The following is an 18,727-nucleotide window of genomic DNA, read 5'->3' on the forward strand; positions in this document are numbered from 1 at the left end:
GAAGCCAAAAATAAAGCCCCCGTTCAGGCTTTTACAATCTCTTCAGGTGCCCCCTTCAAGCCACAGCACTCATATTCAGCTGACGGATGAGAAACACTCACAGCAGGCAGCGAGCGAGTGTGAGAAAGTGTGTGAGGGAAGCTTTGCTGAACATTTGTGACAAATGCATCCCCGGCGGCAGGGAGCTGTTGTTGTTGTGCTGCTGCGTAGATGGAGACGGCGAGGCTTCGCGATGGAGGAAAATGAAGCGTCTTTGTTGTACTGATAAAATGAATACTTGAACAGCAGGTTTGTATGTTTGCGTGCACGGCCACAATCAGACCGACCCCCGAGCTTCCGAAATATTAGGAGAAGCTGTTTGGAATTTCTTTTTGATCATCTTCGGCCTCGTTGCCCTCATCTTTCTAAATTTCAGTTGTTTATTTGAATCCTTTATTGTTGCTGTTTTAAAGCTGTTTTTGTTTTTTGTCGTTCTTGTTGTTATTTTGTTGTTCGTTGTAGTTTTCGGTGTCTTTGTTGTGTTTCTGTGTCTCTGCGTTGCCATTTTAAGTCTTTGTTCCTGTAATTTTGGATTTCTTTGTTGTAGTTTTCGGTGTTCAGAATTTCTTTGCTGTCTGTTTTTATTTCAAGCGTTTGTTGCTGTTTGAGTCTTTGATGTTGTTGTTTTTCTTGTCTTTGTTCTTTCGTTGTTCTCTTGTCTGTTGTTGTTATTTTTGAGTCTTTGTTGCCGCATCTTTGAATCACGTTGCTGTCTCTTTGTTTCTGAGACTGTTGGATTTTGAGTGTGGTCATGTTTTGGGGGTTTCCTGTTTCATTTCAAGCTTGTTTCTTGTCACTTTGATTCCTTTAGTTGGCAGTTTGAGCGTCTCCGTTGTTGCTACAAACTGTAGTGGTTGACACATTTCCATGAAGAACTGGGACTGATGTAAAAATAATCTGCTAAATCAAACACGGGCTGACTTCCTGTGGATAACAGAGTAGCTGAAAGCAGGTTTTTGTGGCTGGTTGAGGCTTTGTTGGCATTTTGAGCCTTTTTGTTACCGCGTGAGGTGCCTGTTGTGTTTTTGGGTTTCTGTGCTGACATGTTGAGTCTTTGTAGTTTTAAATCTGTTGTTTGGAGCCTCTCTATCATCATTTTGTGTCTCATTGTAGTTTGATTCTATCTGAAGACTTTTTTATGTCACTAACGTGAATTATTTGAGTCAGTCTGGTTCCTGATGGTTGAACAGTTAGTGAGGGAGACGCATCGTCTTCATCCCGGGTGGAAATGATGTCCTCTTGTTTGTTTCTCGACTCAGTCGGTTTTTACAGTTTCCAGGGTGAAAGCCCTGACTTTGTACCACATGATGAATCTGATCGCATCAGGGATTTGTCTCTGGATCGTCTCCTGCTGCGTCTCGCTCGTCTAATCAGGCTGAAGAGGCAGAGTGCAGAAATGATGGGAATAAATTTCATTACCAAACATCTCAAATTCTTCCTCTTCACTCTGATCTTTGTTCTCCGAGGGAATCCTTTCTGACAAGACACAATGCCGACTTTTCATTTTCTGCACAAATATCAAATTGCAGCAGCAGACATTAGCTCTCTGGGACAGCGAGCGCTGATTTCATTCATTAATCACTCACCGCACGGCACCGCGCTCTGTTTTGACTCATAAATTGTGCTGTGGAATCATATTACTGAGCGTGGTGTTTGTAAAAACAGCAGAAGGTGAGTCCAAAAGGATTCACTTCCCTTTCCTGACATTTCTGATCAAACATCATCCCTGAATATTTTGGTGCTTTCATTTTCATGCTACAGTGAAAAGGGAAGCACTGGACCTCATGCTTTAGTGCAAACTGACGCTATCGTCTCTCTGCCATAGTTCAGACAGACTCACTTCCTTCCATTATGTGCATCACTGATACTGAACCAGTGCACGGTGCCAGCCGGTATGTGATGGTACCATGGGGAACTACTTTAAAACAGTTCTATGAGAAAGCTCCAAGTCTTAATAGGAATTATGGAAAATTTCCCATAGCATCAAAAAAATAATGATTTATTTTTTTAAGGGGCATTTTTAGAACTAAAATTGCTTAAACATCTGCTTTTCAGATGTTTTAGGGTAAATATCAGGTCCTGTGGCTCCGTGAATGTGAACTCTGTAGAGTGGAATATGTGTGTGATCTCTCACAGTGGACTCTGAGGCCTGTGGAGACCACATGTGTGATATATTTTACTTACAGCTTCTCATACACAGAGAACACAATAGTCTTTAAAACAGTCCAGATTAAGTGAATAGCTTCAGACAGATTAAAGCTGCAATATGGAAAACCTATATGAACGTCAGTGTGATATTCCTGACCACCGAGTACAAATGCAAACTAGAAAGAGCAGCTTTCTCCTAATATTACAGGCCTCTCGACTAACCTTTTGTCACGGCTGCACCAGCGTTAGGTGCACCCAAATTTTTCAGCCTTCATTTAATTGCTGTCCATAAGTTACCGTATTTTTAAGCGAAACAAAACAGTCAGATAAGTCAAACTTTACTCAACTCATTGTTTGCGCTTCCTCCACTTCCATAACATTGATTCATTAATGTTGAATTCTCTCACAGCTGCTCCCATGTTCTGCTGCGTGACTGATAGAGTTTGAAATCAGCTTAGCATAAGTAAGCATGTCTCCGAACAGGAGCCATTTGGTGGTCCTTATACACACATAATATAATATTACGTTGAATCACAGTACGTATCACTCTGCGAGGCTCCGTAATGCTCCAACAATCCATCAAGCGGTGCGGCTTCGTAGCTTAGCAAAGTCGTGCTAAAATGTTTTGACAGATTTCTGAGCGCTGTGTAGCACATGACATCAGTTCGAGGTCAATAAGCACAACCAGATTTCATACATAAGGCGCACTTTTGAGGAAATTAAAGGATTTTAAGTGAGCCTTATACTCCGAAAAATACAGTACTGAACATGTTCTTGTGCTTCACTGAGCTGAAATTTAAACTTAAAATGTTACAAGATGTATCAAATAAAAAGAAAGTCAAAATTAAAAGTGCCTCAAAGGCTTCGAACTGAACATCTTAATATCTGAACATCTTACCGTGGGCGTGGGCATCTGAGAGGCTCCGCCCTTGACTATCTCTGATTGGTTTACACCACGATATGGGCATAATGCATGTCTGCTGTTGACCACACAGAGACTTTCAGAGTTGCAGAGACTGCTGTTTTTTCAGGATGTTTAGTGCAGGGAAAGATTTGACGGAAGAACTGAGATGAATCTGAGCTCTCTGCCAGACTATGCACAAAGTAAAATGTATGAAGAAAATGGCAGATTAATAATCGTCGGCTTCTCCTGGTGATCATCAGAACAAGTAAAACACGCTGGTCCTTTTCACAAACTAATATTAGAGAAAATATGCAGCATGCTAAACGGCCGCTTATCAGGCCGTGCACGGTGTTCGGACGGGGGAAGCGCCTGGCGGGTTGCACCCATTGCACTCAAGCTGCGACGGTAAATAGTTTAGCCGGGGGAGACGAGGTCTATTTTTATCGCAGCAGACAGACGGAGGAGACACACTGGCAGGCTGACGCACAGGTTGAGGCTTCGGGGAGAGACGGCCAATCAGGCTCCGAAACGGACAGGGACGCAGCCAATCAGGTGGACGGGCAGACAGGTGGACACAGATGCAAACAGACAGGCTGTTACAAACCAGGAGGAAGAAATATCAGCGCCCACAGCACATTTTAAGTGGCTTTAGTGTTCCTGCAGGGCCGGCGTGGGCACATATCAGCTGTTAGTCAGTTAATCAACGAATCAATCAGAAGAAATGTTCATAAAGACAAAAATATCTGAAGACTTGCTTCCACCAAGATGTCTCATTTTGTAGTTTTTCTTTGTTGTGTGTGGCTGCAGAGTGAATCTGTCGAGGTTTCAGGCAAACACTTTAATGATTATGAGGCTGCGGTTTGAAGTGCCGTTGAGAAATTACGATCTGTCCCGGTTCTCGTTCCGGGCCGTAAAACAAACAGCACATTAAAGAGTGAAGGCTCCTCTAATATCTTATTCTAATCTTGCATTAACAGCGCATTAATGCAGCTGTGTCTTCGCTTTGGCTGCGTCTCATGCTTACATTAGCCGATCTTTTCATTACCTGTCTTTAGCGTTAAGGAGCTCACTGTGACTAAAGTGGTCTGCATGAGAACCCTGACCCAAACACGAGGCCCTAATGGAGTTTCATTAAAGGTCAAAGAAAGTATTTTCTTCCTCTTTCCAGGCAGATCGATCCGTGTTTGGAGTTAAAGATGGATCCAGACAGACCCTAGAAGACTGGCAGCTGCACTGCAGCAAAAGCTGGTTCTACAAAGTATTGACTCAGGGGGCTGAATAATTACACACACCCCACTTTGCAGTTATTTGTTTGTAAAAAATGTTTGGAATCATGTGTGATTTTCGTTCCACTTCTCACGTGTGCACCACTTTCTTTCATGTGGAATTCCAATAAAATTGATTCATGTTTGTGGCTGTAATGTGACAACATGTGGGAAAGTTCGAGGGGGTCGAATACTTTTGCCGGCCACTGTACATCAGCGGGCCTGAACAGATTCACCTGTATTTGATTAGAGTTGGGCATAAAAGCTTGGTTGTCTCCTTTTCACCATGATACGGTTGTTCATTATTATTATCATTAATACAGCTAAAAGGAGAGCTTGATACAAACAGCTGATGAAGATGAGTTCATGGTCATTTTTGAAGCATAAACTGTAAGTAAAGAAAAACCTCCACACTTAGAAATGAGATAATTTCCTGCTTTTTTGAGAAAGATGTCACACAAAGATGTTGCACAGTCCTCCACTGATAAACAAATAGACAGATTAATTTATATTTTAAAAAAGAGTTAAATCCATGGTCGTAACTGAGGAGCGGGGTTTGTCCGGCCCAACTGTTGTTTTATGAGTTCGTCGAGTTCCTCCCATAAACTGTATTTCAAAGCTGGATGTTTGTCATTGTTATTGGTATTTTTTAAACCTCATGTTGGCTTTTTCATTTTTTTAACTTGTTTAATTAGACGTATGAATTTGGCAGCTACAATTTAGTGCAGCAGGTAAAGGATTACGAAAACGTCCAGACGGTCTGTTGTATCATCAGTAGGGATGGGTATCATTTAGGTTTTATCCGATACCGGTGCCAAACCGGTACTTTTGAAACGGTGCCGGTGCTTAAAGAATGGAGAACACAAAATTGGTCCAAAAACCTCTCATGTTCAGCTGTTTTTTTGTAAAAAGATAACAATGTTAGCCTTTTCTGCAGCTATGGGGCATATATGGTATCACTCTTGGCTGGAAGCAGTGCTTAAACAATGGAAAAAACACAAACTTTGTCCAAAAACCTCTCATGTTTAACTGTTTTCCACTTTTTCTTTGGTCATTTTAGCCTTTTTGGCCAGGGTGAAGGGAGTATCTGCCATCAAACAAGAAGACAGCCGCATGTAGCTATGATGATGTTTGCTAGTTCACCTTACATGCATTAATGTAATAACGTGGTTAGCCTACTCAACGTAAATTACACACGAACAACATTAAGCTACTCACGCAGAGAAGAACGGCTGCTGCTGCATCATCATCCTCATCATTTCTGCTACACTGGCAGGGCTAGGGGCCAGGACTCTCCTCTTCGGGTTTTTGGGGGATGTTGCTAACTCCGGGTCCGATAACAGGCACCACACCCGCAGTAGATGTGCTCGGTGTGAGGTCTCGCAGCAAGCTATCAAATACGGCGCATTTCTCGGCTTTTAAAAAAAACGCTATGCGTCGCCAGGTGTTTCATCGGATTCTGAGGTGTTACCTCCTTTGACAGTATCACAGTATCAGCTTAAAGCACTTGTTGCTGCTGAGTTTGCATCTTTTGCTGTGAAGTACAGCCAGACTTTGACCGCTTCGCCTTGGGCATTTTTAATCTGTAGCTCTGCTCTAAAAGAACGTACGTACCTGGCCCCGCCTACTATCCTCGGAAACGTAAAATGATTGGCTAGAATCTAAAGTGTATCACAGCTCAGGAAAAATAAAGCACCGAAATGTGCGCTGCTTTTCGGTCTGGTTACTACCGTTTATGTCAGAACCAGTACCCATCCTTAATCATCAGATATTTGCATTAAAATGTTTCAGAGCAGAAACGCTTTCCAGACGTTTCGTTTATTTCTGCTGTAAAGTTGGATGTTTTAACGTGGGACTGACTCGCTGCTGGAGCCTCCAGTGGACATTAGAGGAACTGCAGTTTTTGGCTTAATTTTCTTAGTCAATGTTGTGGAGACATGAAAATAAAAATGTGGCATTTTTGAGCCAACTGAAGACGAGTTTTGGCATCCTGATATCTGCCCTCGCATCCTCCTCTGAATATCTCAGAGAACAGTCACGATTTTCTGCTAAAAATGGTATGAAAATGTGATTTCTTCTGCTAAAATATCTGATCATGCTGTCTAATGTTCATCTAAACACCGTGTTTAATCAAAGCTCAGTGGAAGTGCTCATGTTGTGTCTCGTTGACAGGAGCCTGGATGTGAATCCTGGTGTCTCTGCTGTAGAGCTGTGTGCTTTGTATACATACATTTCAAAGCAGTAATCCTTTAGCCGGCAGCCTCCTTCTTCGTTTTTCATAATTTAATGTCAGAGTGAAAGATGAGTCACCTTCTGTAAGCCGGACACTTTACTGTAGGCTACACCTTCTCATCAGCGAGCCGAGCAGAGGGTGACTCAGCTCAAAGTGACTATTGACCCCTGAATAATGGCTGCAGAAATTAGAGTTCACGCTTCATTTTGTTTTGATTTGTATTTTGTTCTCTGTCATCTTCAGCGGCCTGCGGGGGGGTTTCTGAAGCTCAGGTTCAGAATCAGCCGCCCCCCACAAGCAGCAGCAGCAGCAGCAGCATTAAAACGGGCTGCTGCCTCAGTGAGGCCTGAATCATCAGCATGCAGCGCTCACTCGCAGCCTTCATGCAAGTACAATATTAAAGTATTGAAATTAAAGCACTTCTCTTGTTGTTATTGTGTTACCCTCGTGGTTTTTATTTGCGCTCATATTTATGGCTTTGTTATTTTATGCTCCAGTAGCTTCATCTTACTTTCCTTCCTTCGTTCTCTCCTTTTTCCTATTTTTCTTCCTTCCCTTAAATGTCACCTGCATTTACTCAAAAACTGACAAAAGCATGAACAGTGAACAGCTTTTCAGTGGGTGGCAGGTCCGCTGTATCCCTGCAGAATGTGGTTATGGCTCAAAGAGACGTCGTCTGAATGCAGCATCTCCAGAACGCCCTGATCTCAGCATTAATGGAGGGTATCCGTGCCAGGTAGACTGCACTGTTGGAAATAGTTTATTTTGATGCTGTTTTTTTGCAAATTGTGCACACTAGCATTTATTTTCATTTTTCACACAGTTTACAAAAATTAGTGTTAAACTATGAAGACAGATTTCCTGTGGTTGGAAACTATTTTGTGCAATTTTTTGTGTTTACAGTTTTGAGGGATAAACCTCTGAAATTTCTGTAACTATGTGTAGAAACCAAATGATTTTCAGGTTTTTGTAGTTTATTGCACTTTTTTCCAGTTTATCTAGTTACTATGGACTTAATACATATGTTATTAAAACTTGTGATATAACGGTTGTATTGATGTACAGCAACTTGAAATGCTCCAATAACTGGCACTACAGCTGTTAAAAAGATAAAGATAATGTTGGACTTTAAAGAGTTAATTCTCATAATGTCCCACAGAGGAAACTCAGACTATCCTCAGCGAATCATCTGCCTCCATCTCACCCTATCCCAGCATCCTCTGTGGTCATCCTGCCTGTCAGCTCCATTTGCCCAGTAAATCCACCGTCTCTCCTGTGCACACGTCCAAACCGATTAACTTCAAATTCAAAATGAACCACTATTTCTCCAAAAGAAAGATTTCCCAGTTCTGGTGTCTGATATTAAAATGATTTGCACATATCAGCATTTAGCACAGCGTCACGTTTCTGTCTCTGCTGCCTTCTGGCTCGGCCTCCCTCGATGAAAAGACTGTGACAGGTGTAACTTGTTGTCAGGTGTTTCCTTCTGCATGGATTGTCCACAGATATCAGGCCAGTGGGCATCTGCCATGGTTTAAACTGCCTCTCCACACCTGACAGTGAGCAGACAGACATGTCTGAAACACGTCTCATTTATTTCCTTCGGTAGACGTAAAGTTACTGAGAGTTCTAGTATCTGATATTTCAGACCCTGATTGTTGAGCAGTAGGAACGTCTCTCTGTTACCAGAATCAACCCTTGAAGGCCATAAATCATAAATCTTTGCCTTTTTCTTTTAAGCATAAGCAGCGTTGAGGCTGGAAATGTGCCGCTGCCTGCCTCAGTCCTTCTCTCTGGATAACGGTCCGAGTATTTTGTTCATTTACTGAAAGGCGTGCCGCCGTGGCGTCGGAAACTCCCACAACGTCTAATGAATCACCGCTCGCCTGCTGCGAGAGAGCATTTGTCCCAGTCAGATAAGAATATGAATTAAACATGTTCACGTGTGGAGGGCTCAGTGCTGGAGGTGATTTATGCCGCTGCAGTCCCGCTGTGTGAGGCGCATACATGAAGCACAGAGGTGGTTTCGTTGTAGTTTCACTTTCCCAACTTAGACTCTTCACAGCGGATCATCGTCCTCTCCCTTTTCCCGTTCACTCACATGTGCTTCATTTGTTTTAATCTCATTTAATATCCATGATATAATAACACATGTGTTCTTGGATAAGTGCAACCAGTGACAGAAGATCCATCCAGGTTCTTCCAGTTACCAAAGTGAAGTCTTAGTGGCAGTTGGCAAAGCAAGAATACTTCCCAGTGCCTCCTGAAGGATCCCGATTAGCTCCCAGGCCAGATCCCCAATGAGTGCTGGGTCCTAACTTCTCTGAATTGGACATGCCCAAAGAGTCTCCAAAGGAAGGCGTCCCGATCAGATACCCGAGCTACCTCGGAGGGTTCCTCTCCACTCTGCTCCGAGCTCCTGGAGAAAACTCATTTCGGCTGTTTGCATCTACTCGCTCTTCCGCTCATTCCCAGATCTCGTGACCAAAGTTGAGGACTGTAGAATGATACATGGGAAATAGGAGGCTCCGCCTACACTAATCCACCTGTCAGCCGCACCTTCCACTTTTCCTGCCACATGTGAAGAACAGACAGTGATATTTGAACTCTTGAACTTTTCTTGTGAGTTTCAGAGATGCTAAAAGTGTTTTTGATCAGTCCACAGTTCAAAGAAGTATGGAAGCAGCTTAAAGTGAATTATGCACGTAACGGTCACTCGATTGTGGCTTCAGAACGCCTCCCGCTCAAGTTCTATTCACTTCCATTCAGAAAGCACCATCTTAGTAGAAATACTAAGCCTGTCATTTCTTCTGCAAGCAATTATGGCCTCCATTGATAAATTCAGGCTCTCTAATATGTGTGCCGCTCGTCCTGTGGGACATTATTGGCCCATTAATTAGATTTGAAGGCTTACAGGAGGCTTTGCTGGTCGTTGGTTGACAGCTGTGTGACAGAAGTCGGCCCGGACGCTGTCCTGCCTCCAGCTGACGGAGCTTTTATTTAAGGGATTATTTCTTTCTACAAAGATGATTACTTTACCTGTTGTGCTGTTGTGCTGGCATCACTCTGGTCTGAGGTAGAGAGGTTTGTCCTTTCAGACTGTGAAAGCTAACACCCTGCACCAGTTATCTGGTAGTTTCTGGATTCAACAGGAAATGATGGCTCTGAACAAAAGCTGCAACTCTGAGCTCTTCAGTGAAAACACCGGGTGGCACTCGGTCCATCTGTGGGCTGGATAAAAGCCCAGAGAGGGTATCATGTCAGAACGAGACCTCGTAAAGCAGAAGGACGCATGGGCTGTCAATTTGACAGGGACTCGGTTTCAGTTCAGAGACAAAGAAAATCTTTAAGTCATGAATCATTGTTTTAAAATGGGGACGTGTTTAAAGTTATGGTCAGTTTAAGTGTTCAGAAAATAAATGTAAGTGAATGTAACGTCCTCTGAAGTGATGAAAACGTGTGTGTGTGTGTGTGTGTGTGTGTGTGTGTGTGTGTGTGTGTGTGTGTGTGTGTGTGTAGGTGTGTGTGTGTGTGCGCTATCCAGCAGCTGCCAGCTCAGCGGAAGCAGTTTGAATTAAATAATTCACCAGCTGCTATTATACAACAATTACTACACTTCCATCAAAGCTCTGAACACACACACACACACACACACACACAGACGTACACAACCACATGGATGCACATGTATGAGGACTCACAGACACGGTGACCGGTGCAGTACGGGGTCCTCAGAGGCCTCACAGAAGCAGAAAGTTCAGTATTTCAGTGCGTGTGGATTTAAAACGATCGTAGCGAGGCGCTCGGAGGACAACTTCAAAGAGGCGTTGAGATCTGAATCAGGTTGTCTGAGGCCTGACTCGCGCTCATTGATGAGGACGAGGACAGCTGCGCACAGCTGCACGCCATCAGTTGCTGTTGTTGTTGGGGCGATCGTGGCTCAAGAGTTGGGAGTTCGCCTTGTAATCGGAAGGTTGCCGGTTCGAGCCCCGGCTCCGACAGTCTCGGTCGTTGTGTCCTTGGGCAAGACACTTCACCCGTTGCCTACTGGTGGTGGTCAGAGGGCCCGGTGGCGCCAGTGTCCGGCAGCCTCGCCTCTGTCAGTGCGCCCCAGGGTGGCTGTGGCTAACAATGAAGCTGCCATCACCAGTGTGTGGATGTGTGCGTGACTGGTTGTGTAAAGCGCTTTGGGGTCCTTAGGGACGAGTAAAGCGCTATACAAATACAGACCATTTACTTTTTTCATCTCTGCCCGGATGGCTCATGCACAGTCGCATGCACTGCAGTTAAAACGTGTAGGCAGGCAGCTCTGCTCAGTGACAACACATAGCAGGGCACATGGACTTTTGCTTTTTGCCACTTGGACCCGAGCAGAATGTTATTTCCATTCGAAGCAAAGGATGGCCTTGTGTTACTGGCATGTTTTTAGAAAAGCACCAAGGGGAGAAAAGAGGAGTACAGCTGACAGCTGGGCTCAAATAACAGTAACATATTTCAGGAAACACCTCTAAGGAATATAATTTCACTCATTTTCCTCCTTTATTTTGTTCTTCCTCCAGCGGCTGGTTAATTCTGGATGTACTGACCCTGTTTCCAGCTGCTCCTGCAATGGATGACATATTAGTGACTAACCGCGTGTCGTGGATAGGCTGATCTCATCCATCAGGTCAACCTGTGGCTTATCCAGGTCCAGCTCATGGGTGCCGCAGTCTAACCCTCAGTTTGTGACCGTAAATGAGGGTAAGAGATCGATTAGTTTGTAAATCGACAGCTTTGCTTTCATGCTCAGCAAAAATAATTACTTTATCCTCCACTTCTGGTAGTTACTGATGGTTTAGAGATTTTCTTTAATAGCTTAAACAAAGGAAAACTTTGCTTCACATTTGTCTTTGAGCGATGCAAACACTGGAACAGAAAATAAACGCACCGGCTCTACTTGAGCTCTCAAAGTGCTTTTTTACAACATGACTCATTCGCTTTTTTCTGCGCCTGAGTGCTTTCAGTCTAACATCAAACACTCTGATGGAACCATCAGAGAGAAACTTAGACCTCAGTATCTTTGGCACGCACAGCAACCAGGGATCGAACCACCAACCTTACCGTTAGTAGACGACCTGCTGCACCTCCTGACCTGCAGCTACCCACGACTGTGAAGTAACGACGAGGGTGAACCGAACGGGATTCAAGCTAAGCATTTCTCAACTTCCATACGAGCGACTGAAGCGGCTACAAATAAATGTATATGTTGATTGACATTTGACCTGGTAATAAATCAATTAGGTCACCTAGGCAACCAGAGCTTGGAGCTCCTACAGGTGACCAGCCTTCAAAGAGATGTACGACGAGTGAATCACAGCTTTAGGGCTCACGCTTGTTTCAGAGGCCTGGAAATATTTCCCGGTCCTCACAAATCGAACGGGCTCGTTGTTCTCGTTGTGTCTGTAATTGCAGAGTTTAGCGTGCACGCTGCTCCTTACTGACTCGTTTCCTTCTCACAGTGAAACGTAGGCCTGCCAGATGCTGTAAGAGAGTTTGTGTTTGTTGCCCGGAGCTCAGATATGTTTCTGTTTTTTATTGCCTGAGCAGATGGGACAGGATGAAATCACATGAATCAGATTTAGATGTTTTGTTGCAGTGGAAGTTGTCATCGCCACAGATTTATTGCAGGGGAGCTTTTAATTGGATTGTAAGCAGTCAGTTTCCTCTCAGCTCATGGACCATGTGGCACTTTGTGTCTACATTTACACTTTGGATTAAAAGCAGATCGGCACAGAGTCTAAATAAGTTCGCTAAACAGCAGAGTTACAGACCAGCTCTCACATCAGAAACCCTGCATCTCAAATCTAAACACATGTGAGCATCAACAGCAATTAGCTGTCCAGTAAAATGATTGATTATAATACAAGAAAGACACGCTCATGCTGACTCGTGCTTCCTCTGTTCAGACTAGAAATATGGAAGAGCATCTGTGCTTTCAGGATATGTTAAACTAGCTGCACTATTTTAACTCTTTAAAATGTTATTTGATAAATAAAACCATTATTTAAAATTATGTTTACAAATTTAGATTTTTTTTATCTCTACTTCTGTTTATTATGTTTATAGTGATTTAAATCTTTATCTTTGCCACATCAGTTTCACTTATTCTATCATATTTCTGACTCTTTCCTCAAAATCTTGTCTTTTAATCTCTTCAGCGTCACCTAATAATTCATTGTTTTGACTTATTGGCTTAAACAATGACCTCACGTGCTTTGTTTAATTGCAAATATTGTAATTTAAGCATCATGTGGTATGTGTTATGATTTGATGCTATATAAATAAAATAATGGAACTGAAATCTCACGATTCTCCCTTTTATGGAAAAATGTTCCCTAATCTGTCTCATGAGTGGTTCAATAATCTTAAATTAACGTTGGTCAAACGTCGTGTTTTTCACACTCAGGTTTTATCTTGACTGACTTTAATGTAACATCTTCTTAGTCGTGTTTTCCTGCTCGACGCGTCTTCTCTGGGGGAAACGGGCTTCCATAAATGCCCTCGGTGTTGGAAAGCTGTGGTCGGGCAGGCGTTTGCTTTTCTGGGCCCGGACTTGCTGGGAGAGGCTGCCTCGCTCTGAATTATTAATGACCTACTGTAGAGAACAGCTCAGCCTCCCCCCTCATTACCTCACCCGCCTCTCGTGTCCTCTCCCTCTGAAACCTTCTGCCTCTTATCTCTCCGTGCTGCTGTTCGCTCTTTCAACAGCCTCCTTTTTATTTTTCCATCTTTTCTTCTTCTCTCCTCTTCATTTACCCGCCTTCCTCTCTGCCTTTCCTCGCTCTCCCTCCGGAGGCTTGTGAGATTGTGTTATGTCACATTAAAGAGACAGGCGGCTGCTAAATGAAAAATACGACGTAATAAGACTCATCCGAGGAAAACTGTGGATTCAGCATCGATTTTGGATCGGTGTGAATTCGATTTTCTGGGATTCGGAGGAACTGGCTCCCCAGTTTCTCTCCGACAGGTTCAATGTCTTCTTTTCACTCACCCTGAATCTTTTTTGTCCGCCTACTCGTTACACCTTTTTTCTGTGTTTTGAACTATTGTTCCAATAAATTGTGGTGTTTTGAGGCCACAGGAACATGAAACTTGATGTAAAAACTGAACCAGCTATTGGCAGCTGCATGTTGCTGCAAACCTGCTGATGTGCAGGAGTTATTGTTGAATTACTTGAACACTGAGGGAAACTTTAATGTGCGATTGTTCTCTGGGGCTGTAAGCACAGCCTGTTTTGTAATATTTGAAGGGTTATATTGTTATGATCAAAGGTTTCCTCAGCAGGTCAGAGGGAGACCTGTGAGACGCTGCAAGGAGCGTGGATTTGAATCCAAATGGCAGCTGTCAGCTTATTGGTGGGAAGGTGGGGAGGGGCGGTGCTGCGGGCGGTGCTGCGCTGACACCATGAAACTCAAAGAAATGTCACATTCAGCTGTCTGCAATTATTTTATAAACGTGTGTGTCCAAGGCAACCAACATGACAAAATAACTAGCACACCTTAGTCTTTAAGTTACACGACCTGGTTACATTTGGCCTGCGGTTCAGCACCATGGACACTACCACAGCTTTCTATTGTGCATATGGACTCTAGAGAAGTCTATGATGTATGTTTATTATGTTTCTATAATTGGGAATTAAGAAGGATCTACAGTAAGTCTGTTGTGGCTCTACTGTCTAGCAGGTTAGTCCTGTGTAACCGACCTCTTCTGTCCGTGTTTCTCTCAGACGTGGCTGAAGAACTACGGCTACCTGCTGCCTCACGACGTTCGGACATCAGACCTGCGGCAGGAGAAGGCCATGCAGTCTGCCGTGGCCGCCATGCAGCGCTTCTACGGCATCCCTGTGACGGGAGTGTTGGATGAGACGACTATCGAGTGAGTAATCGGGACGTTTCCGTAAAAGTGGGAAAGGCAGGGCACTCCTCGTGCAGGCGGGGACCGTTGCATCATGAAGGGCATGTGGTGTAACATCTTGGCCAAATCAAACATGCGTATCATAAAAAATGAGATTTCCATACCAGATCAGTCGGAGGTAGATTTAATAGCCTTCGGTGCTGTTGGAAAATCTGCTACTGTTGGTCAAACACGAAGGACGAGGAAAGGGGGGAAGGCGTGTTCACAGGCAGCGAGAGAGAAATCTGACAATCCCGTTAGTCAGTTTTCATCTCTTGGCACTGTCATGATCATGTGTATTCAATAATCAGTAAATATTGTATTAATACTTTAAATAACTGTGTAAATGTTCCTTTTGTATGGCTAACACACAAACGACACACACTGTATTATACTACATGATATTATTTCTTTGCAACTTTGCTCATTTCTCAATAAGTGAAACTTTATTTTTATTCACAGTCCAAAAAAATACTTTTGGTTAATCTGGGTTTTGGTGCTCCTCACTTCATCCTCTACCTGAAACAAAACAGTAGCTCCTGCGCCTTTAAGGCTCTGCTCCATGAAAGCCTGCTGTGTTCTGATTGGCCAGCTTCCAGAAACCTACTGAGGGGCAGCACCCACTGCTTGTGAGCTATGCTGCTTGACTTTGGTGTGTCTGTAGCAGTGATCTCCAAACGATGGACCACACTTACATTTACCGTTGAATATTTCCACTTAAGGAGAAACAGAGAAGCTTCATTTTCTGATCGCTAACGTGACCACCCACCAGTGTAACCAGTTTAAAGTGTTACACTCTTCTGTTTTTGCTAACCTGAGCCTCTCTAGCTGCTCTGCATTTACTAGCCTGTCTCTGACGGCGTCCGCCTGCTGTTTGCTGCTGAGCGCGTCGTCTGAAGCTGTTCTTCAGGTGTTTTTGAAGCGTCTGAAACGACGCTGTGAAAACGATACGACTGAAGCAGAATGTAAAGCGTGAGCCAGAAATTCAAAACAATGATTTAAAGAATCCGAGGAGCTCTGCGAAGCTGAGCGTTGACCCCCTTTTGACATTTCACAGACACTTAATCCACCGAGAAGCAATCAGCCTCACTGCTTTCAATTTAAATGTGCTTCCTCTGCTTCAGCACACAAACTGCTCTCCACAAGTGAATCTGCTTCCTGTGGGTGCTGCTCATCCTCGCATCGTCTTCAACGGTCTGCTTTTTAAAATGTTTTAGCAGAAATCTAATGGCTGTCGTTATGTTCCAAGAGTTCTTTGGAAGATCGTGCATCTCCATTAAACTCAGAGATTATCAGTCTTATCACTCCCCGATATTCAGTGATCAGCTCTAAATGTTACAGAGTTAAAGCGCTGAGCAGCACGAGAGGCGGGTGCCTAAAAGTCACCAACACTCTCCCAGCTCGATAACTGCTTCCAAACGTCCTCTACACTTAACATCAGCATAAAAACTGTGTCCCGGGAGCTTCCTGCACATCCTGTATGTCATTCTTATTTCTGATGGGAAAAAGCAAAGCTTGCTAAGGAGAAGTTGGTAACCAGAGCGTCAGCAAACATTCGAAAATATCTCAGCACACTCGGTTGCCCCCTGGTGATAACAGTTTTAGATCAATTCTGTAGTTTCATTACCAAAAGTACTTTTAAATGGCCTCACAGTTTACACGTAGTTTACATCAACATGTGAAAGCACCCAGGTTCAGGCGTCCAGTGAAATCGATTCTTGTGTCAAAGCAAATATGTGAAACTGCCGGCTGTGGTGCGCTGCTTTGGTGAATAATGAACAGCTAAGAGAAACTAAAAATGGCGCTGATGATTGGCAGACATGAGATCGTTTAGTTGGTCCTGTAACTGCAAATGCAAAACTAATTCATAACCATCTCCAGCTGTGTGTCCCCTAAAAACAAAGCTGCTTGGAATAAACACGGTTCACTGAAATTGTTGTTCAGCTGAAACCACCCAGTCTGTGCCAAAACACTAACATGTTGCTGTTGTGTTCAGGTGGATGAGGAGACCTCGCTGTGGCGTCCCAGATCATCCTCACACCAGCCGGCGGCAGAGGAACAAACGCTACGCGCTGACGGGACAGAAGTGGAGAGATAAAAGGATCTCGTACAGGTGTGCATACCTGACTTCATTTCCCATAATGAGCTCTAAGATGCAGTAACTGAGCGCTCTGAGCTAACACGGCTATTAAAGAGGCCGACACATGTTAATGGGATCCTGAGTGAGTGTTTCTTTTTCTTAATTCTCTGTTTCCATCTTCATCCTCCTTCTTTCTCTCCCAGCCTGGGCTTAATGTAAATCAGCTGCGTCCCAGGGTACCCTGAACACATCACGTATCCATACATTACATCCACCCACCCACATCTCTCCGTCTTTATTTCTTTATGGACGTACGGTAAAACCCTCGGCTGTGTGATCCAACCAGCAGCTCGGCCGTGTAATGTGGGTCTAATGCAGATTAGAGCCGTCCCACGGGACTCTGAACGCATCCCAGCTCCTGCCCACTTTTTCTCTCTCCCGTCTCTCTCTTTGTCTCCTACTTTAGTTCTCTCTGCTTCTTGTTCCCCGACTGCGTCTCTCTCAAATTCAAATCCAGCTTCAGTGCCACGAATCAAACTGAAACGGTACTTGTGTATTTCCACAGTTTCTTGGTAAAAATGACCAACAGTAAGTAAACACTGCTGCCCTGAACGCCTCGTTTCCATTCTCTGTTTCTAGTTTCAGCTCTGGGGACCAAAAATCCTTTTTTAGGGAACTTTAACTGTTTGTGGCCGTTTTTAATAAACTGCCTCGTCGTAACTGTTAAAAGCAAAATGTTCCTTATTGAATGGGGCTGTGGTTAGTTTGTATTTGTGTATTTATCAGGGGCCACGAGAGGAGAAGCATAGCACCAGGTTTAGCTTGTCGTGGAGGACAGCAACAGTTAGTGTCTCGTTCTCTCTCGTTGAGCTCATTTAGTGTTCAGCATTCACTGTTATCTGCTACGACTTTCCAAATACTCCAGAACTCTGTGGTTCTGCTCGATGAGCGGCACTCGTGAGTCCAGGATGAACCTTTTTTCCCTCTCATGTTTCAGTAGAAAGGGTTTCTGCAGAGCTTTCATGCAGTCCTTCCTGTAAGTCTCAGTGACATCACAGCATCCTCCATTTTGATTTGAAGTGTGATGCGAGCAGCAGCCTCCTGATAGCTCCACCTTCATCCACCACGAGTTCCCTTTCGGTATCTCTTTGTAGAAATCCTTGTTTCTCTGTCATTTTGCAGCACCTCTGTGTGAACATTATTTATATCTCTGCTTGGTTTTGTCGTATCGTGTGTTCTCGTTTCCTTCTGGTTAAATTCATCGTCTCTGCTTTTCTTCCTCTCGCTGAAATTTTCCACGTCTTTGTTTAATTCTGTTCTTCTCCTGCTTCAACATCTGAGATCAAACAGTTTCTTATTTAGATGTTTGAATCCCCTTTCAGCCTCCTCTTGCTTTTCCTCCACCCCCGTCTCTCCACACCATCCCACTCAGAGTTTTATAGGTCTAATGTAAATTACGCAGCTCCCGCGAGACTCTGGGCCCATCCCAGTTCTGCTGCTTTACTGGGATCCACTCTACAACGTTACATAAAACCCACAGCGTGCGATTGGCGCTATCCGGTTACCCCTTACTGCATCTGAGTCTCCTCGGGCCTCCTCGTGTTTCACCTGTTATCTGCTGTCGCATTCTCGCAGTGTTGTCTTCAGCTCGGCTGCCGTCGCTCGAGCCGTTTGCTCCAATCATTTCTAACTCGATTGTTCTTCTTCCGAGGCACCGGCCCATCCCCAGAGCCAGACCAGCCTCCTCCTCTTCCACTCACACTCTGTGATATGGAGCCAGTGTTTAGGCTGGTTATGCTCCATCATTTACGGTCCATGCAGTATTCGTGTTCACCTGCCAAGCTGCGCTTCGGGCCACCTTACTGTCACATCCAGGATCCTTTGCATGAATTATGGGCGTACCTTCTGGTTCACTGAAAGTGCAGGAGCTGAGCTTAAGCTTCCAATGCTTCATTAACTGGAACCGGAGAAACTATGAATGATCTTTGCAGCTCTGCAGGTTGAATGTGAGCAGCCCTTTGCTAAAACCCGAGTATCACGAACTCGTTTTCATTCGGACTGCAGAACGTTTCCATCCCACACACAGAATTACAGGATAGTTTCTCTGAAGGAGACAAAACTGCTCT

At 44.1% G+C, this 18,727-nt stretch overlaps 1 protein-coding gene across 2 annotated transcripts in view; it reads left to right on the forward strand.

Annotated features, from left to right (window-relative positions):
• Positions 1-18,727, forward strand: part of mmp24 (matrix metallopeptidase 24) — a 66,990-nt gene that overhangs the window by 13,853 nt on the left and 34,410 nt on the right. The window contains exons 1-3 of one of the 2 annotated variants that reach the window (XM_005928926.2): positions 12,666-14,233; positions 14,355-14,503; positions 16,518-16,634. In XM_005928926.2, coding sequence (XP_005928988.1) covers positions 14,210-14,233; positions 14,355-14,503; positions 16,518-16,634 — 290 coding nt within the window. In that variant the 5' untranslated portion in view covers positions 12,666-14,209. Of the gene's footprint in view, positions 1-12,665; positions 14,234-14,354; positions 14,504-16,517; positions 16,635-18,727 lie in introns of those variants that run through there. The other variant, XM_005928925.3, reaches the window with a different exon arrangement.

This window comes from Haplochromis burtoni, unplaced genomic scaffold (assembly GCF_018398535.1).
Source record: "Haplochromis burtoni strain Fernald_Lab_line unplaced genomic scaffold, NCSU_Asbu1 Contig_117, whole genome shotgun sequence".
Taxonomy (NCBI): domain Eukaryota; kingdom Metazoa; phylum Chordata; class Actinopteri; order Cichliformes; family Cichlidae; genus Haplochromis; species Haplochromis burtoni.